The sequence below is a fragment of the Hyperolius riggenbachi genome, chromosome 1 (assembly GCF_040937935.1).
Source record: "Hyperolius riggenbachi isolate aHypRig1 chromosome 1, aHypRig1.pri, whole genome shotgun sequence".
Taxonomy (NCBI): Eukaryota; Metazoa; Chordata; class Amphibia; order Anura; family Hyperoliidae; genus Hyperolius; species Hyperolius riggenbachi.
Window position 1 is genome coordinate 222,879,104 of NC_090646.1, and position 27,890 is coordinate 222,906,993.

The 27,890-nt window shown below is 40.0% G+C and overlaps 1 protein-coding gene across 34 annotated transcripts in view; it reads right to left on the minus strand.

Moving 5' to 3' along the window:
* The window catches only part of ANK2 (ankyrin 2), a 700,071-nt gene that overhangs the window by 108,300 nt on the left and 563,881 nt on the right, over positions 1–27,890 (minus strand). For 11 of the 34 annotated variants that reach the window (XM_068281027.1, XM_068281066.1, XM_068280997.1 and 8 more), the window contains 7 exons: positions 24,436–24,450; positions 22,493–22,595; positions 21,345–21,445; positions 19,108–19,143; positions 7,102–7,326; positions 3,273–3,371; positions 2,483–2,637 (listed from right to left, as the gene is read on the minus strand). In XM_068281027.1, coding sequence (XP_068137128.1) covers positions 2,483–2,637; positions 3,273–3,371; positions 7,102–7,326; positions 19,108–19,143; positions 21,345–21,445; positions 22,493–22,595; positions 24,436–24,450 — 734 coding nt within the window. The remainder of the gene's footprint in view (positions 1–2,482; positions 2,638–3,272; positions 3,372–7,101; positions 7,327–19,107; positions 19,144–21,344; positions 21,446–22,492; positions 22,596–24,435; positions 24,451–27,890) is intronic. The other 23 variants (XM_068281150.1, XM_068281141.1, XM_068280944.1 and 20 more) reach the window with 15 other exon arrangements.

Below are 27,890 nucleotides of genomic sequence, written 5' to 3' on the forward strand. Positions count from 1 at the left end.
GTCCTGGCTAGGTCAAGTACCTATTCAGTAAGGAGTTCAAGGCAAGGCTCCCTAACACTGCAGGGTGGCCTCCTGAGCGCGTCCCAGTGGCTGCAGCTCTTGAGCGCTTTGAGTCCGACAGGAGAAAAGCGCTATACAAATGTTCGGATTATTATTATTATTTGGACATAAGAAGCAAGAGAGAATGTTCAGAGAGTGGAGAGAAGGCAAATAGATAGCAATCATGAGTGGGGTGGAGATAAAATTTGAGGGCTGCATGGAAAAACCACTTCAGATTTTGTAGGTTGTATCAGTGAAATATTTTGCAAATTCGTCAGCTAATGAGCATGAAGGAGGAGGGGGTTGGATAATGGAGTTAAAGGTGCCGAACAAGCGTTTTGGACTGTGGCAGTGGGGGGAGGATTTTAGGGTAGAAAAATAGGACTGTTTTGCAGAAGAAAGAGCATTTCTAACGTTGTTTAAGGCTTTTTGTATGAAATGAAGTCTTTGTTTGTGTTGGTTTTTCTCCAACTCCATTAAGACTCAGGCATCCATGAATTTAGTGATTGAGCTGTGGTAGTGTGTAGCTGCCAAGTCTAGGTTAGTTAAGGATTGTGTGAGGAGAGGTGCAGAGACAGAATGCATGTCTAGGTTGCGGTAGTTTCTGCGAATATGTGAGCGTACGTGTGCCAGCATAGTGGGAAAAGAGAAGGAGAGCGAAAAGTTGAGTAAGTTATGATCAGAGAGAGGGAGTGGAGCAGTAGTTAAATCAGTGATAGAACAGAAACGAGTGAATATGAGGTCAATAGTATGGCCATCAGTGTGAGTAGTAGCTCAGCATGTCTTTCCACAATCAGCTACACTATTTACAAATATAAAAAAATACAACATTTGCTGGTATGCCTGTTAAATTTGGACAATGCACAAAGCAAATTTGATTTGGTAAGTCGTACATGGATGAAGGCAGCAAAACACGCTACCAAGGTAAGCTGCTTATTGTTCAATGCGCGCTATGTAACTGACACAAGTGATGGCAAAATTGCAGGGAAATGCCTGCAAATGGCAGTATTACAGCAATTTTGTGAATATCACAATTTGCTTCTTGCATAAAACTATACTTGAATTATTAAAGTTTCAGAGTTAAGAAGGTCATATTAGGTAGAACTTAAATAACTAGCCTATATATGCAGACAGAGGTGCCAGAAGGATAAAATATTCTAAAATTGTTAAAACGAGAGGAGGCAGTGGTGCCAGTGGTCCAAGCAGACATAAACAGTGTTGCGCCTCTTTCTGCATATATAGTTCCTGAGTCCACCCATGGTGAAGGGGTGTTGCCCCTTACTTCCTATCTACAGAGAGCAACTTCTTAATCCTGAGTGGGGACAGGTCTTATCTCTCCACCTGCTGATATAGGGCTTGATTTACAAAACGGTGCTAACTTTAGCACTGGCCCTTAGCACGTCTAAACTCAGTTGAAATGTGAGAAGTAGTGATCATGCGCAAAGTACCGCGCGCAAAGTTTTGCGCGCGCACTGCACAGAGCGCAGGGCGCTCCACACGAAGTGCCCACTAAAGCCTATGGGACTTAGAGCGCGCATAGGACTTTGCGCACGCAAAACTTTGCGCGCGGTACTTAGTGCACGATCTGATTGAGAAAACTGGTGCTAACCTACTTAGCACCCTGGTTAGCGCGCCTTAAGACTTTAGACGTGATAAGTAGGTTATCACCTCTTAGTAAATCAAGCCCATAGTGGTTACCTTGACGGTAACCCACGTTTGTGAGTATGAATACGTACTTACCTGTCATATCCACTTACCAGTACATACTGCACTATAATGTGCTCTCTGTGTCTCTATTTTTGTGAAATAACTAGCCATTCAGTGCTCAATATCCTGACTACAGAAGCGATAAAGTTGTGAGTTTAAAATTTGATATGCCACTGCCTTGCAATCAAGTCATCACATTATATAATGAGTTCCTCTCTCAAGAAATCTTACATTTAACATGAAATCAAAGATAAGAAAATCAGCTAAAAATCTGTATCTCTAGGTCAAAATTGATCTGCTTGGACAATCCCTTCTGGACGAAATTGAGCAGACAACCTGACATTTTATTTGACTTATTGCTGTTGAGCCTTTGAAGTAAAAATGATATGGGGGGTTATGTGCACTCTGTCCAAAGCATCAAGACTGGTAGTAGGAAAGTCCTTCTATATATCCAGAGCTGTACAGGACAGATGTGTGTTGTACTCTGGCTACTATCTTTCCATATACACAGGATGTGACCTCACTCGATACATGACAGGAGTAGAGAATACTTGGTAGTACATGTTCCTGGACTTATTAATAGGTGACACTTCTATGTGTTTTTTATCAAATGGGAACCCCATAAAAAACGCTGCTGAGGTGGCCAGGTGACTTATCGTTAGGGCTGAATCTCTCTGATTATGCATTTAAAACCCCAAGTTAAATACTTTACTTGATACAGTAATCCAAAGAATACCTTCATCCATTCCATTAAGAATCTCATTCAATTCATCCTCAGTGAATTCACAGAAGTGCTCTTTCCAACTATCTCCAGTCTCACTGCGCAGTATGACAAGTTCTCGTTCTTTTCCACGCAAAGCCGCAAAATGAGGGATCTCCACAATAACAGGCCTGAGTGACAACATACATTATATACAGTGATTAGAGAAACACATGACTTGATAAGGGAGAGAAAAAACCTAGAGGTCTAAATTGCAAGCACACACACAATAAACAGTGGACTCAACAGATTCATTGCACATGGTATCTAAAATGTAAAGACAGCCTATCATGTAAGCATTGTGGTGTTGCTGACAAATTTTGTGTGTGGAAAGATAGTGCAGATCATGTGGCTTCTTTGGGCTGCATCATGCATATAAATAACTTTTTATGTCACACATGGATTTCAGTCACTGCCAATGAACATGTTGTTTAAATTTGTGATCCAGGATGCTGACACAGATTGAAAGTCAACCACTACTTAAAAAAAAAAGAAAGAAAACATCAATCACATGCTCAAGCAAAGAGTAACGTCACTTCACAATAATACACAAAAAAAGAAAAAAATCAGACATACTATAGCACTAAAACAAAAACACCAGTCACAAGGATTAAAGTACCTCTCCAGGACACAATTAAAAAAAGTTCAAAAATAAATCACATGGGAAAAGTCACTGACATAAAAAAAATAAATAAAAAAATTTGGAGAACAACAGGGACGAATAGGGAGGCCGGCATCCATCAACTTGATCTAAAGTCTCTCCTACCCAAGGAATTTGGTCCCAGGAGGTCCCAGTTGAAGGATTCGGCTGACCAAGCTTTCTCCCTCATTAAGAGGGGGAGGAGCCGTAGGAAGGTGGAGTTTACTGAGAACATCCAAAGCAGCAGTGGGAGAAAAAACATAGGTAAGAGTAATTTCAGCTTGTATTAAAGATGAAATACCACAATCTGGGAGTTAAAAAAAAAATGCGTAACATGCCAGCTAAAAAGTAAAAAAAGAAACAAAAGTACTATCATATCCCACTACATCAGTAGGACGATGGGATCATTCATTTTCAATCTGTTTTACGCGTACTAATCAGCCAAAGGCACTAGCAAATATAAAATACAAAATATTTATTAAGAAAAATAAAACATCTGGTAAATTAATGTGCTAAGTTCACAATTAGCAATATCGGTAAATTAGTCATGGACATATAAAATTGAACACTGCTAAACTTAGTATATACAGTTGAATTACAACACCACTTAAAGTTTTATTTTCAAGGTTTGAGTGAATCTAGTTGAGTTTGATCAGGGTTCTTTCAAAAAGTGTTTTTTTACTTGAGCTAGTTACCATGGTTGGTAGATACTCATACAGCAACAACAGAATTGTATCTTCCCCATGGAGGAAACTTCTCATGGGGGTACGACAAAATCCATACTGGGAGGGAGCCCAGAAGCTCAGCTCACAGCAAACTACTTGTCAAGAGCAAATCCATGGAACTGACTCCAGGGCTGGATTTAGGCCAAGGCCTCCTAGGCCATGGCCTAGGGCACCACAGGAGGAAGGACACCAAAGCAGCAGGCTAAACTGGTGCAGCATTTGCAAGCTTGCAAATGCTGCAATGCAGGGAGATCCGGCAAGCACTTGGCCGCAGTACTCTGCTGCTAGCTGCCTGTGCAGCAGCCACCTTGCTCTCTCTGCACGTTTGCATTGTGGCCGGTGGCTATGGACTTGGGCAGCATGGGAGACAGAAAGGAAGAGGAAGTTTCTGCACTAAAGACGAGCGGAGAAATGAGTGACACTGATGGCTGCTGCAGTGTGAGGGCGAGCTGGCTACCTATACTGAAATGGGGGGGAAGGGGGGGATTAAGGGAGTAATCTGGTTACCTATACTGGAGGGAAATGGGGGGGGGGGAGTCATCTGGCTACCTATACTGGAGGGAAAGGGGGGAGGAGTCATCTGGCTACCTATACTGGGGGGGTGTCTTCAGGCTACCTATACTAAAGGGAAGGGGGAGGGGTCATCTTGCTACCTATACTAAAGGGGGGCGGTTAGTGACAGTGGTCTAGGGCGGTAAAGAGTACAAATCCGGCCCTGACTGACCCCATTCCACTCAAATCTCAAACTAGTTTGCTTCATTACTCCACAGAGTAACTCCTATACTGAACACAAACATTCACACTGGTTAAAAATCACCCCTATTAAAAGCCAAATAGTACAGGGAGATGAAAATTTAGTTAAAGGGATACTGTAGGGGGGTCGGGGGAAAATGAGTTGAACTTACCCAGGGCTTCTAATGGCCCCCCGCAGACATCCTGTGCCCGCGTAGCCACTCACCGATGCTCCGGCCCTGCCTCCGGTTCACTTTTGGAATTTCAGACTTTAAAGTCTGAAAACCACTGCGCCTGCGCAGCTGCATCCTCGCTCCCGCTGATGTCACTAGGAGTGTATTGCACAAGCCCAGTATGGTCTTTGGTCTGCACAGTATGCTCCTGGTGCCATCAGCGGGAGCGAGGACACGGCTATGCAGGCGCAGTGGTTTTCTGACTTTAAAGTCAGAAATTCCAGAAGTGAACCGGAGGCGGGGCCGGAGCATCGGTGAGTGGCTGCGCAGGCACAGGATGTCTGTGGGGGGTCATTAGAAGCCCCGGGTAACTTCAACTCATTTTCCCCCGACCCCCCTACAGTATCCCTTTAAGTGCCAGAACATAGCACTTTCTTGTGAGTCAACCAAACAATGTGAAATACATTTACTGTGCTGTACCGCACAAATAAAATATATGGCTAATAGTTCACTGATTATTTTTGTTTTAGCAAGGTCTAATGAGAGGTCGAAAATAATTTAGATGCTTTACTCAATCATGCGTCTTCATAGTTAAATTATTGAATATTGATAGTTAAATTATAAATTATTGTTTTATCATGGACATGATAGTGATTCATTAACCAAAAAAAATTAATAAATAAAGCTATATATATTTAAATTATCATTGTCAATAATGTACTGATGGTGGCATTTGGCAAGGTAATCAATAGGGATTTATCAAATCACATGCCTTTATATTTTACTTACAAATGTATATACCTAATAGGCAGTGGCGTAGACGCAGCTTCGGCTGCCCACTCAATGAATTGGAAGCGAGGGGAGGGAGCACACTGCGGTCACGGGGATGTGCGGCGGGCATGCGTTGGATACGCAGCCAGGCGGCATGCACACACGGCAGGGGAGACTTTTTCTAAAGAATTGGGGTTTGCTGGTTTCAGATGAGAGGTGGCTCAAATGGGAATTATGATCAGAGGAAAATTTTATTGCCTAAATCTATATCCATCAAACAGGTTTGATTTCTTCAGAATATAATTTTCATTCCTTCTAGTAGTAATTTCTTCCTTTTAATACTATGATGCTGAAATAGAAGTTTATTGCACCTTTTGAGGGAAAAGATTGTTCAGTATTTAAATGGACATGTCCAGATTGATAGATCAATCTATGTAATGATCTATCTTCTATCTAGAAGATTTAATTTCAGGACCAGATCCTTTATTAAATATGCGATGCCCAAGCAAAAGCTGATAAAGGATTTGCTACTCATAGAAATTCTATTTGGTCTTCTATCCTTCAGTGTATGTTTGGCACACTGCGACCAGCACAGAGCTTTTAAAGAGAACCCGAGGTGGGTTTGAAGAATGTTATCTGCATACAGAGGCTGGATCTGCCTATACAGCCCAGCCTCTGTTGCTATCCCTAACCCCCCTAAGGTCCCCCCTGCACTCTGCAATCCCTCATAAATCATGGCCATGCTGCTGACAAACAGCTTGTCAGAGCTGGCTGTGTTTATCTCTATAGTGTCAGTCTGCTGCTCTCCCCGCCTCCTGCAGAACTCCAGTCCCCGCCTGCATCCCTTCCCTCCCTGCTGATTGGAAGGAAGGGACGGGGGCAGGGACCGGAGCTAAGCAGGAGGCGGGGGAGCAGCTGAGACTGACACTACAGATGTAAACACAGCCTCACAGCATGGCTGTGATTTATGAGGGATTGCAGAGTGCAGGGGGACCTTAGTGGGGTTTGGGATAGCAACAGAGGCTGGGCTGTATAGGCAGATCCAGCCTCTGTATGCAGATAACATTCTTTAAACACACCTCGGGTTCTCTTTAAGAGAAAAAAAAAGTGTTGTCAAGGTGGACTTTCCTTTGAGCAGTCACTGAATTGTGACAGAACATCACTTCACATGATACAGTGAAATTATGCTGTAGCGTATAACAAGTATACTGTACAGTGCAAGGGTTCCTCAAACTCTGCTGAACTGCGAGATCTAAAACCTCCACAGAGGCAGAGCATATTTGTGCATGAGTTATCAGTTAAAATAAGTAACTTGAGTGAAGAAATCTTGACTCAAGTGAAAAGTGCTATGATTATGAATAGTTATGAATAAACTTGGTTGTGCAAATAAAATACTTGATCACATCTTCTTTACCTTTAGTTTGCTTTCCAGTACCTGCAATTACTCATAAGCATTATTTTTAACAAAAAAGTACAAAAGACTATGAAACTGTGTGTAAATTCACATGATAGCCTACAGAAAACAAGCTGTAAATGTTTAGCATTTGAACTTACCCAAGAAATTGAGCTCCGGAAGGGCCAACTTCAATGAGTCGACTAGTCAGGCCTTCTCCTTCCACCATGGGTGGCATTGTAGCCAATCGATGACGTTTTACCAAACGGCATGTTACTCTTGTGGGAGCTGTGCATTTCCGAGGAGGGATAATTATTCTCAGCCCATTATGCCTGCAACCCCTCATGGCACCTCCTCGGGCATCCACCATGAAGCTAACCAGGAAACTGAAAACATAATATGCATTGGAAGTGTCAATACAAGCTGCAGCATTATAGCAGTTTAGGTTATTGCTGAAAGGAGAAAAGGATAAATAAAAATAGTGATATTTTACTACTAATTTAAAACAAGCAACTGACAATATTAAAGCCCAACTCCAGATACATTTTGTTTAGCTTTGACAGTGTGGAAAAAAGGGATTTTTTTGTTTTGTTTTTAATGCTGTCTGTGTTCCTGAACAGGAGATTTTCCATTTTGTGTCCGGTTAGGAAAGTGTTGATTCACCAGGTACAGAGACAGCAATAGATAAAAACCTTGTTTTTAGGACAGCGGGGAAGCACTAATTTTCCATCAAATTTTATAATGTCCTGTTCAGTCAAAAAAAAGCTGAGGAACAGAAAGGGAGGGAATGTTCCAATGTGGAAACAGATAACAATAAAATCCAAACGTTGCATGATTCAATAACTGGTAAAATGTAAATGAGTAAAGAAATGAAACACTGCCAAAAAGTAAGATATATACTGTGCATGGTAAGATCATGCATAAACTTGGTTGTCCAAACAAGAAGTCTTTCCACATCTTCTTGTATCTTTACTAAGTTTTTGAAGCAAAAGTTGACAGAAGTCTATGAAAGTGTAATTACAGTTCCCATCGCCACAACATGCAGAATACAACAAGATGTGTGAATTGTGAGCATTTAGCATCTATCCAAAACTAAAATTTAAAAAAAAAAAAACATTCTAGAGTTGAGCTTTTATGGTTTTTATTAGTTGTTTTTTTTCATTATTTGAAATAAAAGTAATTTAAAAATAACTGAATTAATTTTTTTTATATGTTTACAACAATTTTTTTTATTTTGCCAATATATGATATGTTTGCATTCTAAAAGTTTATATTAAAAAGATGAAAAGGTAAAATTCTTAGGGAAATACAGGATTTGAAGGAATGGCGGACACCCATATACATGAGCTAAAACCCGCCATGCATGTCACTCATTCAAGGATGAGCATAAACTATTCACGCCATGACAGAACAATTACACACACACACTATATATATATATATATATATATATATATATATATATATATATTTACACAAGCATATAGTACAGTACCTAAAAGCCAATAACATATATATATATATATATATATATATATATATATATATATATATATATATATATGCACACACAAGAAAGCATGCACGTTAATGCAGGCATTTAAGCATGCAAATAACAATCTGTCATTATATATATATAGTCTATCTATTCATCATAGTTTAGTAATATGTAGGACTGTGATAGGTCTTGACATGCATGGTTTCATAAATAAATATAACCCATATTTACAAAATGCCAGGAACCCTAGTTTATTGCAGTAATATACCAATGTAGGTGAAGAAAGCAGCCTATATAATGGATGCATAACTTTTGTTTTCCTATGGATTTGTGGCTAAAATATTTTTGCTCCAAAACCAAATAAATTTCACATGTAGTCAGTAGTTACACATAACGCTTCCAATAAGAAAAATATTATTGGTTTTACATGTCTATCAATATGAGGGCATCCCCAGAGCAAACTTCTAGTGACCCCAAAATGACATGCTCCTTGATGCTTGCTCTGGGACTGGCCCTAACATGGATCTTTTACTACTGTGGGAAAGTTTTTTATGGTTAAAAATGGAGACATTGCCAGGCTTCTCCATTGCCATGGCTCTGGTAGTAGCTGTAACAGCGCAGACTAAGGCAATGCTGTAAGGACTGAAATCCAGGGCTGTGGAGTCGGTCCAAAAATCCACCGACTCCGACTCCTCAGTTTAGGATTCCACCGACTCCGACTCCGACTCCACGACTCCGACTCCTCTAATTTGCATATTACAATTTTGTTGATTAAAAGTATGTAACATGAAATTCGTCTCTTAACTGCCAACGCTTAGGAATTTTACAAGACAATTGAAGTGAGAAGGATATGTAGACTACTATATTTATTCCCTTTAGACTAAAACTAGTCCTTGGTAAGAGTACTTGTAAAAGGTACAAACCGGAACAAAGAACATCTATCAGGCCCTAGGCAATGTAAGTGTGGTTGCATGTAAGAATGATGTGCAGGTACTCTGCAGGGGAATGAGGAGATTGTAAACAGACAACACCTATGTGTTCAATGTGCACAGCATTCTCAGTGGATTCCCTGCAGCTCTGTGGGGAGTGCATATGTAGAGTATAGTACTACTGTGTAACAAAGTAAACCTGAGACAGATGAAATTAAAGTTTTATACAAACCTGGGGCTTCCTCCAGCCGCCTTCAGGATAATCAGTCCCTCGTTGTCGTCCTCCACCACCTGGATCTTCTGCTATGAGTCCAGGTACTTGAGCCAGTCAGGCGTAGTGCGCATGCACACACTCCGCCGCCAGGAGCATACTACACCTTTGCAGCACTATTGCGCAGGTGCAGAATGTTCCTGGCTGTGGGAGCGGCATGCGGCCGGACAGCGCTGACTGGCTGAATTACCAGGACTCATAGCAGAAGATCCGGGTGGTGGAGGACAGTGAGGGACTGATTAGCCTGAAGGGGGCTGGAGGAAGCCCCAGGTATGTATAAAAGTTTACTTTTCATCCGTCTCAGTTACCCTTTAATTTGTAGTCACCAAACCAAATTTTAATAACATATCAAATTATTTGATTTCATCAGCAAAGGGAGTGCATACATTTGCATAAATCAGCATCAATGCAGAATTATTTCCATCTCGTTGACCATCTCTATTAGTGACACGGCTACACATCAGGCTTTATTCTTACAGCATAGATGTTATTTAGTATATATAAGAGATTCCTGTGTACACATCATATATACAGTCACAATCAGATATGTATATCTGACCTTAAAAATACGGGGACTGCTTTATTGAAACAGCACAAGTAACTCATTTTGATTGGTTTATTTCATTATTGTGGACTAAGCACAGCTATTACTGTATATATACTGTATATATACATTATTTTTAATGACTATTATCTGAGAAATAGAACATTTTATCATATTTTCTATTTTAATTACAGTTACAAATTCATTAGGAGTCGGAGTCGGAGTCGGTGCATTTTTTCCCGACTCCGACTCCGACTCCAGGCACCCAAAATTGCCCGACTCCACGACTCCGACTCCGACTCCACAGCCCTGCTGAAATCCCCAAACAATGGCATTAAGAAACCCTAACAAATGTAAAAATGAACTGGTCGAAGAGTAGCCATACACAACTATCAATAGCTTTCCTTGTGACAATTGTGACAAAAGGTTATGTGACTCAGAAGTGATTGCTATTGTATGAATGTTATGCTGAGGAGAAGGGTATGGTTCACCATGTATGTGCCACAACAAACCAGTCATTTGAGATTGGAAAACTGAAAAGGAACTTGTAAGTTGAGACTTTTTATGCTCTGCTATTGAGCAAAGAGAAGACAGGCTTTAATGGCAATAAAACACTTTGGGTTCTGCTATTATAAGATGCCGTAGATCGGATTTTTAGTGTTTTCAGTTAACTGTTCGGTACCATAATGCTCCTTCAGGTATCAAAGGCAAACCAAAACTGAAACAAAAGGTTTTAATAAGTTCTCTCTACATAGCTTAATATCCCGATTGCACATTTTTCTGCATACAGTCATTAAAGGGTTAAAGGTCATACATAGGGTTTTGTCTAACTGCTTTCTGGTTGAACTGTCGATGGACATATGTTTTCTTTTCAACCCAAATAACTATGTAACTATGGTAAATAAAATTAACATAAATGTATCATGTTTACCATTTGTTAAAACCAAGGAGGGTAAGGGCGCGTACATACAATAGGGGCATCTGGAAAAAAAAGGGTGCCAGAGATTGCAGCTAGTAGAATATCTGCAAAATTACCAATGTTTTACTACTTTATTTTGACAGCAAAATATCTTTACCGATATTTTACTAAGACCTAACCCTACTCTCACACAGGACTCTGCCTCTTCTGATGCTAATCCATTAAGCTCCCTGCGGTTCCTAACCCTTAACCCCCCTGTTGCCTAACCCTTAACTACCTCTTATGGTGCCTAACTCTTCACCATCCCCCCCCCCCCGGCACAAAGCAGAAATTAGTGACAATGAAGTCACATTTGGGCGAGGCTACTGATAAAATAGCAGGTGCGGGAGCTATCCTTAATGGAAATTGCAGCAATAAATAGCTCCGGCACTCAAATGTCACTTCATTGCTGCGATTAGCCTTAGGTGCACAGATTTCTCCTGCCTGCCGCTAAATGCAGCCTCGGGGGCATTGCCGCAGCCTTGGCTGCCCATCATTGCAGTCAATCCCGGGTTCACGCAGCCTTGGGTTCCCTTCATTGACGATAATCACGGGTTTGGTCACCCAAATTTCTCTTACCTGATGCTAATCATGGTTCTTATCATTGGTGCTTATGGCAGCACCCTTTCTTCCACAGCTCCTCTGGCCCCCAATTTTCCTGTTTTGGTAAGGGCTGACTAATTCAGTAATTTGTAAAAGGACCTGTGATTGGTTTCTATGATGCACAATTTACCTTAACTTTTTTAATAGTTTTATTAAATATACTACTTCCATATATGGTCAGTTCACTGGTATAAAGCTGTGACTGCACAAGCAAAAGCAGCACTTCTACCATACAAAACATAATAATACATTCTGAACCTAATCATTTGTCAATCTTGAATGAAGATGGCCATTAGAAGTTTGTTGTCTGCATAGCATCACAAGCTTCAAAAACACACATTTATGGTTTCTTTTTATAAATCAGTCAGGGTGCTTTAGTGTTCACTGTTACAGAACCAAACTTTACCTGATACAATAGAAAGATCCCAGTATGTAATTTTTTTAAATAACAGTGTGACAGATGGTGCACATAACAAAGGCTGCTTTAAATGTATGCAATTTCCTGTGCTTTTAAAAAGCAAACACATGACAAGCACCACAGCTGTGCACACCTCAGCCTTGCAAATAGTCCAATAAAAGAGCATAAAACTCAGAACTACAGGGAAATACAGCTGGCCAAATATAAAGTGGAACAGAAGACATCCACTGTTATCTAGTAGATGCCAGGTCAAATTGCCTTACTTGCAGACCCAGGGCCGGTTCTCTCATTAAACTGTCAAAATTGCTCCAGCATTATAAAGGGTGACCACATTAGACATCCCACTATGGGCAATACAATTAATATCAAGGGACACTTTTCTTGTGTAACATCTAATGTAGTTTATTTTTTGAAATGCCCATGTGGGATGGGTTATGTGGGCCAAACATCCCGTGAGGTCAGAGTGAGGATAAATGAACACCGTAGTAACAATCGCCTGTACAGGAAATATCATGATGACCCTAATAGGAAATTTGATTCTCCTATAGGAAAACATTTTTTTGATTGTGAACATATGGTTGGCGAATTACGTTGGTGCGTACTGGAAAAAGTCGCTATCACTGAAGGAATGGACGAACAGACATGCTTACTCAGACGTGAGCATAGATGGATTAATAAGCTAAGTTCTTTAGCACCCAATGGACTAAACGATGAATTCAATCTGAAATGTTTTTTATGATTGTACTGTCTCTTTAAACTTGGCCAATTGTTCTTTAAGCATGTGCCCGCCCCTTGTGGGTGTGTTTTTTACTCTAGGTGTGTAATTTATTAGTGAGTATGAGCTCTGTCATGTAACACTTGATAAAGGCCTGATGGCTGAAACGTCGTGTGGTTTTGTCACTGTGGTGCAATAAAATAGTGCTATAATTGCATTTATCCAGGTAGAGACCCAGTCTTTTTCTTCTATTGCTGTGGACTTTTTGCACCCTGAAGGATCCGGGTGTGGACTGGTTGACTCCCTGGCTCAATTATATAATCACAGTTGAGCTCCTGGGACTGCTTTTTTTTTCTTCCTTCTCTCATGAAGCAAGGTGAAACATTTGCATCAGGCGCAGAGATTTCAGGGGCAGCATTTTTGTACTTTGTGTACCTTCCTGAGGAGGAATGGAGTGGCTGAGGGTGAGCAGTTTGTTTGTCACAGACTCACAGTCAGCCAGTGTACTATTGTGTTGATCTGCAGCATGTCATGTGAGAACATTAAATGAAGCAGAGTAGATTGTCGGGTGCTGTGCAATCATTCCAAATCAAGGGATGGGGGCTTGTCCATTCCTCACAAGTTTGCCTCAGGCAGCAAAAAGTCTAAAACCGGCCCTGTGCAGACCTACTGCTTGACTTCATCATATCATGCTTTAATTTATACCTAATGAAAATGACTTCATTTAGCAAAAGATATCATAAAATGCATTCTTTTTTTGTCAAACTGGTGTTGCATGTGTCCCCTTCTATCTCAGTGTGCAAATGACATCCTGTAGAAAGATCCTAGCATCTTGGCATGTATACCTCTGTGCTCAGCACCTTTTATCATTATGTACAGCAAACACATGCCAGTAAGTGCCACTATTGTAGGGTTTTGCATAGCCATACCAACAATGGAGAGGCACTTGTTATCAGTATTTCCCCAAACCACTGCAAAGTCCATTTACATACCAGCAAGTATAGACAAGAATGTGTGCATATTAATTCGGCGCCGCTCAGTTTGGAGCGGTGAGAGCTGAATAACGGCTTTCACCGCTGCCGCTAAACTCCGAGGCAGCGTTAAATACTATTCTCCCTCCGAGTTGTCGCAACTCTGATGGAGATGTAATTCGGGGTCTGGCAGCCGCCAGAGCCCCGAATTACCACTACACGGGGTGCGCATCATAGCATTGCTGCTATGATTGCGCCCAGTTTCGGTGCTCGGCTCTCAGAGCCACGCGCCGAAATCAGCTGATTCGGACAAGAATGAACATGTGGCTATTGTTATAGCAAAAGACATGCTAGATTTACATTAAATAAAATAATAATAATAATAATAATTAGAAGTCCAATTCTCCAGCTGCATAATAGAACATTGGTTGGTGCCTGGCATGTACAGTATGAATGTAAGGGTAGGAATTAAGGCACTAGATTTTAGTGTCTATAGAAGGGATTCTCAGACTGGGTTCCTTGAAAACCTTGCAAGGGTTCCCCAGCATTTTCCCTCTGATGAGAGGACTCAGTAGAGGGCATTGTTCAGCAGGGGAGGAGAAAAAGTACAAAATCCTTGCAACTACTATGTATACTTTCCACCTAGTCTGGCAGCTCAAAATTCCAGCCTCCTTACACGTTCCCCACTGGCATAATGCTAATGTGACTGTGATGTAATATGACACACAACCATCATGCTGTGGGGAAAAAGTAAAAAAGTGGTAAAAAGCAGGAGACCAGCAATGAGAAAAGGTGTACAGCACATGAAGATGATAAATCAAGCAGGAAACTATAATCAATAAACTCATGTCAATCTCAAAAGTGCAATGCACATCACTATGAACACTGTAATTAGGGGCACTATAATAAATAATACTAAAATGGAGGTCATTGCCATAAGAAGCACAATAAAAATGGCAACTGTAATGGGGCTCACGCAATACAAAGGAGGGCATGTAATGGGTGCACTGCAAAGAGAGAATGGGGTCTGAACAAGAAGTCTGTTACAATTAAAACTATGTTTAACCACACCCATGTTTAAGGACATCAGTGGCGGCTCCAGGAAATTTTTTTAGGGGGTGCTATGCAGGTGCTGGACCAATCTCCGGGGGGAGCTGACGACCGCGCCGCGGCAAAAAATGGGTGTGGCTACAACCTGCGGCGCGCGAAGCGCGTCGCGGCGAAAAAAGGGCGTGGTCATGACCGGATGAGGGCGGGGCTAACTGTAATTTAAAGTGAACCCAGGGTGAGAGTGATATGGTGGCTGCCATATTCATTTCCTTTTAAACAATACTAGTTGCCTGGCAGCCCTGCTGATCTATTTGGCTGTAGTAGTGAACTGAATTACACCAGAAACAAGCCATGCAGCTAATCTTGTCAGTTCTGACAATATTGTCAGAAACCCCTGACCTGCTGCATGCTTGTTCAGGGTCTATGGTTGAAAGAATAAGAGGCAGAGGACCAGCACGGCAGCCAGGCAACTGGTATTGCTTAAAGGGAGATAAATATGGCAGCCTCAATATTATTCTCACCTCGGGTTCCCTTTAAAAGTGCAACGCAAAGACAGAGGGCCCAAGTTTTGGTGACCCTTTTCCCAGAAAATTCACATAATTGTGCAGGTTTTCTCAAGAAAATACACGTAATGTGAGCAGATTTTAACAAAAAACACGTCCAATGACCCCAATATGCACAATCGTTATCAGATATGGCTCCAATATGCACAATCGGTAGCAGATATGACCCCAATATGCACAATCGTTATCAGATATGACCCCAATATGCACAATCGTTATCAGATATGGCCCCAATATGCACAATCGTTATCAGATATGGCCCCAATATGCACAATCGTTATCAGATATGGCCCCAATATGCACAATCGTTATCAGATATGGCCCCAATATGCACAATCGTTATCAGATATGGCCCCAATATGCACAATCGTTATCAGATATGGCCCCAATATGCACAATCGTTATCAGATATGGCCCCAATATGCACAATCGTTATCAGATATGGCCCCAATATGCACAATCGTTATCAGATATGGCCCCAATATGCACAATCGTTATCAGATATGGCCCCAATATGCACAATCGTTATCAGATATGGCCCCAATATGCACAATCGTTATCAGATATGGCCCCAATATGCACAATCGGTAGCAGATATGACCCCAATATGCACAATTGGTAGCAGATATGACCCCAATATGCACAATCGGTAGCAAATATGACCCCAATATGCACAATCGTTATCAGATATGGCCCCAATATGCACAATCGTTATCAGATATGGCCCCAATATGCACAATCGGTAGCAGATATGGTCCCAATATGCACAATCGGTGGCAGATATGGTCCCAATATGCACAATCGGTGGCAGATATGGTCCCAATATGCACAATCGGTGGCAGATATGGTCCCAATATGCACAATCGGTGGCAGATATGGTCCCAATATGCACAATCGGTGGCAGATATGGTTCCAATATGCACAATCGGTGGCAGATATGGTCCCAATATGCACAATTGGTGGCAGATATGGTCCCAATATGCACAATCGGTGGCAGATATGGTCCCAATATGCACAATCGGTGGCAGATATGGTCCCAATATGCACAATCGGTGGCAGATATGGTCCCAATATGCACAATCGGTGGCAGATATGGTCCCAATATGCACAATCGGTGGCAGATATGGTCCCAATATGCACAATCGGTAGCAGATATGGCCCCAATATGCACAATCGGTAGCAGATATGACTCCAATATGCACAATCCGTAGCAGAAATGACCCCAATATGCACAATCGGTAGCAGATATGACCCCAATATGCACAATCGGTAGCAGATATGACCCCAATATGCACAATCGGTAGCAGATATGACCCCAATATGCACAATCGGTAGCAGATATGACCCCAATATGCACGATCGGTAGCAGATATGACTCCAATATGCACAATCCGTAGCAGATATGACCCCAATATGCACAATCCGTAGCAGATATGACCCCAATATGCACAATCGGTAGCAGAAATGACCCCAATATGCACAATCGGTAGCAGAAATGACCCCAATATGCACAATCGGTAGCAGAAATGACCCCAATATGCACAATCGGTAGCAGAAATGACCCCAATATGCACAATCGGTAGCAGAAATGACCCCAATATGCACAATCGGTAGCAGATATGACCCCAATATGCACAATCCGTAGCAGATATGACCCCAATATGCACAATCCGTAGCAGATATGACCCCAATATGCACAATCAGCATCACCTGAAAAAGAAAAGAAAAACCCATTTACTCACCTACAGCCAGAAGACCTTCTTTCCCGACCTCCTGTCCCGAGTCCCGACCTCATTGTGGCGCGCAGCGCCCGCGCGCCCACGATCCTCTTCCTTCCCGACGTCACGACGAGACTTCCTGCCTGCATGCAGAGAGCAGGGCTACGGGAAAATGGCCGCCCGAAGCCATGCACTGCAGACTCGAAGTCTGCAGAACAGGGCTCCGGGCGGCCATCTTACCGTAGCCCTGCCTGCTGCTCCGTGCTGCCGCTGTGTGAACTGACTTGGCGTCTTTTAGACGCCTGAAGTCAGTTCACTCCAGGGGGTGCTTTGGGGGTGCTTGGACAATTCTAGGGGGTGCTCGAGCACCCCCAAGCACCCCCCTGGCGCCGCCCCTGAAGGACATGCAAGATAAATCCCTTCTCCCCCTTCTAATTTACATTTTTCATGCAGAGGTACCCTGAAATCTAAAAAAAATAATGAACAGTTCCTCCAGGGTAAGAAGGTGTAAAAAGGCTAGGCTATAGGCACTGAAATCCAGCCCTGCCTGGGATGGATATACTTACACAAGAGAGCCACATGAATATGTATATAACTACAGACAAAGAATGTTCTAAAGAGTACTACAAGGGTAAGAAAATGTTACACACTTTACGTAGCACATTTGTGACCGAAGACTCTGGCCCTTTGAGGACCAGCACCGTTTGTTTCAGTTCACCACTTCCTGATCACTCATTGTGATTGGCTCACAATGAAAACAGCTCCTGACCAATGTACGGAACTCAGCAGTCTTTAGACAGCTGCGTTCTGTGTCAGCGAGGACGCACAATCACGTCCCATGCACAAGAGCTGCCGGTGTTAAAACTATTCTGCATCAGGCTTAGGCAGCCACAAGTGCAGCATAGTTTTAACCACAGCTGGTCACAGAGGAGTAAAAAAAATGCTGTTTAATGTTTCAATCAATCAATGTTTAATGCAACAAAAGCATGATAAAAATCCCCACTGATTATGAAAAAGGATCATCAGTTCCACCAAACAAGCATATGAAGAATCATATATGGCAATGTAAGACCAATCAGCTGCAAACAAGACTAGCTAGAAAAGCAAAAGGGATTTGTTAATAACAATATAGAAGGAACTAATAATGCCACATTCAAAGACCTAATCCTATGACTGATTTAGCACCAGTGATGATTTAAAGAAAACCTGAGGCATAATGTTTTGAGGAAATGGTGGCCACAGGCATGTGTGGGCAGGGTCCTCATGCTTACCACAGCTTCTGTTCCTTGCTGTCCCCCTCAATTCATCTGTAAGAAGCACTGTTAGTGCATGTGAGTCGGTCAAGTCGCACACTACTGCGCATGTACTGGCCCGGTAGCATGGAGGACTCCTCCCACACATGTTTGGGTATACTTTAACATAAGTATGTTTTTACTTTGGTTATGCCTTTTACAAAATTCTTTGCCTTCATTTATTTTTTTATATACCGTACTTTGTGCTGCTTCAGTGTGCACTCCTTAATCTTGCAGGTATGGAGCCTTTATAATTAACCAGATCTCCAGAAACCTTTTCATTTTAAACAAAGATATAAACTTTCTGTTCCCCAGAACTTTCTGTTTCAAACAGTATTTTTCCTTTTCAGCTAATCGCTGCATCCCTCTATTTTATGGCCATACAAGTCTGAGCCAAACAATATGAGGAATCATTATGCTTCTGGAAGGATTGGGGTCTCTTTCATGCAAACAATGGTTTGGATTGTATACTGTATTTACATTTGATGAAATAGTCATCACATCCATGAAAACACCAATGATAATGATTTTGAGGCAATTAGTAAGGGGTGAACACACTAAAGCATCCTGATGTGCGTTACTGGTATATAATATGGAAGCAATGCAAGCAAATATTGAACATAAAGTTTAAGATCACCTGCTGTGGTCTCGATCAAGACAAGGAGACATGTGGCTGCAATAGAACAGATTATTTAGCAGTGAGAAAGCGAGAAGAGACAGTAAGAGAAAGAACTTAAGAACCTGTTTTGAAGTCTAAAACATTTAGATTGCCAAACATACAACTGAAACTTGCAAACCAAAGCATGTTTTCTTTATAGATGAGGCTCCCAAGACATTCTCTGCCTTTAATGCTATTGTAGACCAAGTAAAAACCTCACATTGTCCTGATCATCTGCAGTTATCATCTGCTCAATTATGGCTACCCAATGAGGAGCTAAAGAACATGTGCTACAATGTTATTCGTCAAATTCCAGGAACAAATTGCTATAAATTCTAGGGAGATTAGGTGTACCAAGCAAGGCATATGGTTAACGAAGGCTGCATAAAAACTTCAGGGCAAGGGGCCCCTCATGGTAGACAATGTATACATACATACAGTATACACATAAATAGCTAGGAACAAGGAGCTTTGGATTTAGGGTAACAGATTAGACACAGATTTAAAGTACACCTTAAATTAAAGGTCTGTAGAGGATGCCATATTTATTTACTTTTAAACAATTCCAGTTGCTTGGCATCCTCTTTGGCTGCAGCACTGTCTGAATCACGCATCTGCTGCATGCTTGTTCAGGGTCCATGGTAAAAGTATTGGAAGCAGAGGATCAGCAGGACAGACAGACAATGGGTCTTGTTTACAAGTAAATAAACATGTCAACCTCCATATACCTATTATTTCAGGTGTGATTTAAAATAAAATGAACACACATACATATTAAAAAAGGCCAATATATTCTATGATGCACAAGGGCTAATAAAACAAATTAATAATTTCTATAGAAGGTAAAATGTCTGTGTGGAAGGTCTGAGGCTAGAAGCAACAACAATGTTCACAGTGCCTAAGATTTTGTACTTACGTGCTCCTCACATGAAAATCTAACCTTGATTTTATAATCTTTGTGAATGTAAATTTCCTAAATGTGTTAAGTTTCTTGCCACTTCTGGTCATGCAAAAAAAAAAAAATGATTTTTCTTTAACCACTTTACCTCCCTTGCTACGCTTATCTACTCCCCACAAAACTTTACTTGAATCTCAGGGGAGTAGATAGGCGTACTTGTGGTAAACAGTGTGCTGTATGCCCAATAAGCTATCTGATTATGTATATAGGGTATCATTTTAACCGTGACAAGTGAGAGAATAGATTTTGTGGTGTTTGACAACTGAGGGATAAGTCCTGTGATTTTTTTTACCGGAAAACTGAATGAAAAGCAATAAAACTGTTATTTACATGTACTCTATACCCCTAAATAAATACTAGTAAAAAAAAACAAAAGTGACATCATTGAAAAGAGAATACATAGTTACCCTAGGGACTCAGCTTTTAAAATATGTATGCCATGAGAGTGTATTACTGTTAATCATGAAGATAAGGGCTTTTTAATTACTGATAGAGTACAATGAGAAAACAAAAAACACAAACCAGAAACTAATATATTATCGCCATACATTGTACTAGGAACATTATTTAAATGTTGAGATAACCAGGACAAATTAGCAAATACAATGTGTGGGTTTTACCTATGGTAACATTGTTTATTTGAAAACTATAGTGCATGGAAATGGAGAAATAGTGTATTTTTTCTTTTTTTTTTCTCATTTTTCCCTTTAAAATGCACAGATAATAGCATAATTGCTAAAAGCAAATATCACCCTCACAAAGCATAATTTGTGGCAAAAAAAACAAGATATAGATCATTTACATCTGATGAGTAGCAATAAAGTTATTGGTGAATGAATGGGAGGAGCGCTGAAATGTGAAAATTGCTCTGGATTTTAAGCAAAAAACCCTGTGGAGCTGAAGTGGTTAAGATCTACCAATTATTGTAAAGCTTAGGGTCATTTTCTTCTAGAGAGCATATTAGTATGTCATGCTTACATTAGACCACAAGGTGTCAGTCACAATCCAACACAAGTTGAGTCAAGCCAGAAAATAGACCATATCTCATGCATGCAGTTAGCCTTTTGTATTTTGCAATCCTGACACCTGCTGTAAAAAAAATAAATCTATCGCTTTCTACACTTAACACCTTTCTTCAGACTTGTTACAAGCACAAGTGAAACAATTTATCTGGGCCATCTAAAGAGATTGATGTTGTGCTCATTCTCAGAAATCCCTGGAGTTTACATAAGTATTTTATCTTGTAACACCAACTCACCCAGAATGGATTGGACTAGAGGAAAGGGCCACATTGTCGAGGTTATCGTTCCCCCAGCTGAGACGATAAGTATTCTGCTCGCCTTTTGTCAAATATGAAACCTAAAGTCAATACACAAACAAAATAGTATGATTTATGCTACTATTTTAAAAGCATTGAAAGTATACAAAATATAAATGTCATAAAGAATATAATTTTCCAAATACAAAATCATTAATTATAACATTGATAAGACAGAACTCAAATAAGGACTGAATTTCAAGTAGTATGTTATTTCCATGTCTTTTCTCTGAAAATAGTGAGAGAGTTACACTTTTTGATAAAAACTGCCTTCTGACCACTTAAAGAATCTAACACTGGGCACCTTGGCACCTAATAAAAAATGATTCAATCAACTTTTCTTCTGAGTTTCTTCAAAGCTATTTATTTTTCACATCTTATTAACAAAATACATTTTAAGACTTCAGCAAACAAGAAAGGACATACTCCATCCATACAGATATTACTTTTTAGCTACCTAAGGCCCTGTTTACAACCAGTTGCTCTCAGTTATAACTGAAAAAAACGGATTTTCAAAGTAATGCCCATGGTTTCCTATGGCACTGTTCACACTTAACGTGTTTTAGCTGAAATGTTTTTCACAATGCACTGCTATGGGAAAAACACGTACTAACGCGTACAAACGCATACTAAAGCACACTAACGCACACTAACTGTTTAAGTGTAAATGGTCCCTAAAGGTTTCCATTGATGGTCAAATTTTTAGCACATTTTTGAATTTTCACTAAGATCAAACAGATGGAAAGAAAGTATTGTATTTAATCCATCTACAGCATTAAATAATCCAACTTGCTATATATAGTATCTAAACTAGTTGCAATCATATCTATGAAAACGCTGCCACATTGACTATTTTGTAAGGAAATGATGAATAATGCAATTGTTCAGGATTGATAGGGCCCACTAGGTTCCCTGTTTTCATAAAAGGCAATCTGAAAAATCTGAACAAAAATAAGATCATTTGCTTAAAAAATTGTAATGAGCACTTCATATAGTTCTTCAGTGGCATCTATATAGTCATCATAATAAAGGTCAAATTAGTGGTAGTAACATAAGAAACAGGCAATAATACAAACAAGAGCACTCACCTGATCATGGGGTATGATAACAGTATCATCAATCATGGCACTGCCTCTAAGGTACGCGGAATGGCTCATCATATGGGACCTGTCTGAACTGAAGGATCGCAGGCTGGTCGGTTGACACATATACACATCGCCAGCAGTTTTGGGGTTGGGAAGGTGAGATGGAAGGACAAGCCAGAGAATGAAACAATTAGCTTTTAGCATCCCATGCAGCTTCCAGGGGAGACTTTAGAGTCTCAACAAGACCACATTCAAAGAAATTAAATGCATTAAATATAAAAATCTGTGTTTTTAAAAACAAGTATAACAGAAAAAAAAATGTTTCAGCACAGTATGTGGTCTTTCCATCTGATATTAAAATCCATTACAGTAGTTATTTCTGTACATGTGTGTGTGCATGTGTTTTTGCGTGCGCGTGCATGTATGTATATATATATATATATATATATATATATATATATATATATATATATATATATATATATATATATATATATATATATATATATATATATATACACATACAATTTTTCTATATACTGTATATATATATATTACATTTAGAACATCCCCTGGAAGGCACAGTCCATGGTGATACTGAATCAGCTTCATGCTTTTAAAGTGATTCTCAGGATGCTGACGTCAATAAGTCATATACAGAAAGCACACACAGAAAGCATCATACAGAAGCTGGGTGCTTGGCTCGACAACAACTTGACAACATTAAGCAGGTCACAAGAAACTATGAACAGCACAACAATTGTATTAAAGTCACATGTATACAATTGCTAATTTAACTAAATACTTCTGAAACGCATTATACCGGTAAATGGAATTCTAAAAATGTTTCCCTCGGTATAGCTGAATCCCTCTCCTAACTCCATCACATAAATGATGATAGATACAGGAGGCCGCAATAGCAGCATAGGGGGCGATATACAGGCTGGGAACGCGAAGAATCACTCGCGTTCCCATGCCTGTCGGCCGGTGACGGCCAAACCGGAAGTGCTCGCCGGCGGGTCCTGGGACATCGGAGCGGAGCTGCGAGGGCACCGATCGGCTGCTGGGGGCTGAGGGAAGCCCCAGGTGAGTAAATCTCATTTTTTACAGTTGACTTAAGGTTCACTTTAAGGGTTGAATGAATAATTGAAAATAAGATCAATTTATGTTGGCTCAATACAGGACCATTTGCAAAGTCAAAAAGATTAAGGGAAATTCCAATGATTAAACCTTTCCTAAACTATGTGGGAGTTGTATTACCTTACATTTTTCATAAACCTGTGAAAGAAAAATATTGATCAAGTACCAGTATGCATTCCCCCTTTCAAGCAAGATTAGATAATAAAGTGTGAGGTGTTTTGTTTTCTTTTGGAACTGTATGAACTCTTCATAGAATATGCATTATACAGTGTATGAGAGTCGTGTACGCTACCTATGTAAAGGGAACCTAAAGTGACAGGGATATAGAGGCTGATATACTTATTGTCTTTCTTTGGCTGCCCTGCTGATCCTGTGTCTCTTAGCCATAAATCATGAACAAGCATGCATCAGATCAGACGTTTCTAGCAAAAATCCTGACAAGATTAGCTGCATGCTTGTTTCAGGTGTGTTATTGAGACACAACTGATGCCAGAATAATCAGCAGGATGCCAGGCTACTGGTATTGTATAAATGGAAATAAATATGGCAGCCTTCATATATCGCTCTCTTCAATTTTTGTCTGTGAGGCTGCCTTTTGACATGAACATTTATTATAGTATACCTTTATATTTCACAGTGAACCAAATATGTAATCCTCTGAAACACGCCCTCTAAGTTAATATTTACATACAACATACAGACAGTGCTGTGAAGGTCACATAAAGCATTGTTATGGAGGAACATGTAGGCTGGTTGGCTGAGGAGTATATGAAGAGGATACCAATTACATGCAATGTCATACCTACCTAGGCATAGTACTGCTATAACATATCCATGTCAATGGAAAGGAGGGAAAACAAAGGAAAGAAAGAAATGATTGATTGGATATGAAGTGAAACGGTTACATTAGTCAGGAAATAAAAAAGAAAAGTTCTTAGTTAGTAAAAGAAAAAAAAAAAGTTGAAGTTGAATGGGTGTTTGTCTGCTGCTGTTAGTTTATGTTTACCATGCTCCATAGCTATATGGTTATCATGTGTCTGACTCTTGGAACATAATTGTTTCAAAGACTTATCTCTAAACTTCATACCGTATTGATAATGAACAGTAGCCAATGCTTAAGAAACAAAATACAAATATAAACAGATTTTCTAGTTCTGAATTCTTCAGACGTTTGGTCCTATAAGCCCATCCCACTGTACAAGCGACAATGTCACCAGCGACAAGTCCTCCAACATGTTCCTGTAGAGATCTCCCTAGGCACAAAAGTAATGCGTAGTCCTTAAACTTCCTACAAACTACAAAAAGTCACAAGCTTTAGTTACGTGAGATCTGCCACTTCCCAGGTGAACTTGTTGATTATATACACAAACAGGGGAAACCTAGAACTCTATGATAACCTACTGGAACTTTGTAATACATACACTTTCATAAAAACAAACCAAAAGTGAAAATAAACTTGTGAGATAGTAAAATGTATCTGTAGTACAGCTAAGAAATAGAACATTAGTAGCAAAGAAAAGAGTCTTGTATTGTTTTCCAATACAGGGAGAGTTTAAAAACTTCAGTTATTATGTACAGTATAAAAAAGAACTTCTCTGAGCAATTCGGTTGAAGCACTTAAACAGCCAAAAAACAGTGATAGACAGTTTGAGATAAGGTTTTACTGCAGGAAAGTTCAAAGGGTCAGTATTCCTGCTTTGTTTTATAGCTTAAAAGACAAAGTCTGGTTTAAAACTCAAACTGTGACAGTATGATGCAATGTTATAGAAAAAAAAAAGCTATGTAACTGAAATAAGAAATATTTGACTACTTTCTTTGCTACGAATGTTCTATTCATTATCCATACTACACATACAATTCATTATGTCATACATTCTTTTTTCGCTTCAGGTTTGCTTTAAACTTGTAGATACAAGATAATTCATACATAATAATACTTTTATGTTTTTTTGGGCACCATGTAAGCAGTGACCAGAACTCAGGCACTGGGGTAACCAATAACCTTTGCACTGGAATCTCTGGGGGAAGTGCAATGGAACTAAAGCCATGGCTTAGGAATTTATGGCTCTGGCTATCACATATCATTTGGCATTGAGATTTTAACATATTTGTAGGCCAAAATGTTTACTTAAAAGTGGGGAAAAAAAGGTAATTTTTTACAAGCTTCTTCTAAAGACAAAGTCAAAGTGAGGAAACAGCACAGCAGCCATTTGGGTACAGGTGAGGGACCAACCACTAATGCGGCTCTTAGCAAGGAGGTTAGGCTTGGCTGATCATGTAATGAGTGCATGCATCCATTGCTGTTATAGAGGCATGTATCATAGTAGCACATAAAGGGATAAGTGTGGTTTAATGACTGCAGGATCTTATGGACTATCATCTGTGAAAAACACAAAACGCCACTTAGGGCTGAAGAAAACTAGCAATAACCAGTTTCTGTAACAGGCGTACACTCCTCCATGGGACCAAGCAAGCCCATACCCTATCGATGGTTCTATTCACAATTTGGTATTATGGGGCTTTTTATATACAATGATGTGTATATCATATTTATAATGGTTGCCAATATATTTAATAAAGTAGCATAATTTGATATTTGGCTCTGAGTATCTTTAACCATTTATTTTCTGCTTGATTAACTAGTTATGCTTACTCCTTTTATAAGATGAGTGAGGGGTTGTTCACACCTAGGGCGTTTTGTGTTTGTTTTTGAGCGCCGGCGATTTTTAAAAACACCTTAAAAGCGCTTGTGCAATGATTCCTTATGGGACAGTTCATATCAGCACGTTTCGTCCGCTCTCCGCTCAGCAAAGCGCTACATGTACCATTTTTTCTGGGCGATTTCGCTACAATGGAAGGTATAGGGAAATTGCAAAATGCTCATGAATCATATGCCGGCCATTATCCGGCGATTGTGTTCGCACTTTTATGAATAAATACATTGTATTTATTCTTTTCTGGGTCAAAGAGTTCACTTCCTGACTTGCATCAGGAAGTGAAAAAACAAATCGCTCTGCAAAAGCCCTTTGAAAAAGCTCTTAACACAAAATCGTAGCACGCGGTGGAGTGTCGGGAGGGGGAAAAACAAGCAAAAAAAACAAAAATCGCTGCCGCCAGCAATTTCAATTTTTAGATGTGAACAAAGCCTGCTAGTCTGCTTCTGCAGCCCTCTTTAAATTAATTATGAACAGTATTTCCACTACATTTTGTTATTTTGTACAAATGTTTATAGTTGTATAAATATTTATGTTTCCTGTTGTTCAATACATATGTGCAATCACTATGCTCCTTCTTACCAATGGTAGATACAAGTTATATATAGAAGCAGTCAGAAGCCGTTCGTGTTTGTCTCCATTGTGAGGATAAGTGCAGGTTATTGACTCTGAATGTAAAGCAGCAATTTGACAAACCATAAAGCTAATTGCAGGGAGGTACGGGGGAAACACATCACGATGGAATAAGGTATAAGCTATACACAGACATACATGCATAAAAGATCTATCTCCATCTCACTAACGTCAGTACTGGCACTTTGCTATATTCTTTTTAAAGCTAAATTTCCCTCTTTCTTTCCTATACTCTGAGTTACAGACTACCCAGCAAGCTCATGGTGAGCCAGAACTCCTAGGAGTGTGTCAGGGGCTACAAAGGACCAGAAAGCCCTCTTACTAAAATGTTGTGCTACACAAAAGTTTGCCTTGTTAAAACACAAGGTATTTGAGATTATTCGGGGGGAAGTGAGCATATGATGTCTCCCACAATGCTTCACTGCTGAATATGCCACATTAATCCATGCCATGTACTGATGAGGATCAACCAATCCGAAACAGTCTGTATGCATGTTGGACTATTGTGGCTCTGTATTATTAACAAACTGACACATCATTGCATTCCAGAGGATCTGGAGGTGTGGTTAGCTTACAGGGACAACAAAGGATGATTTGCGTATTCAGCAGTGAAGCATTGTGGGAGGCATCATATGCTCACTCTTACCTGAATAATCAATCACTAATATCTTGTGTTTTAACAAGGCAAACCTTTGTTTTTCATATACTCTTAAGATAATGTTTTAAATTAAATACATAGCAGAGTCCAGTACAATTCCACATATCGATATAACACATATGTAAAGGCCGCAAGCCATAAATATACTTAACAGTGTTCCGGACATTAAAACACACATTTTTTTTAATACTTGATGTACAAGTGACTGACAGTTGACTACAGTAAAGGCTCTTTAGTGGGGACCAATTCCATAGGT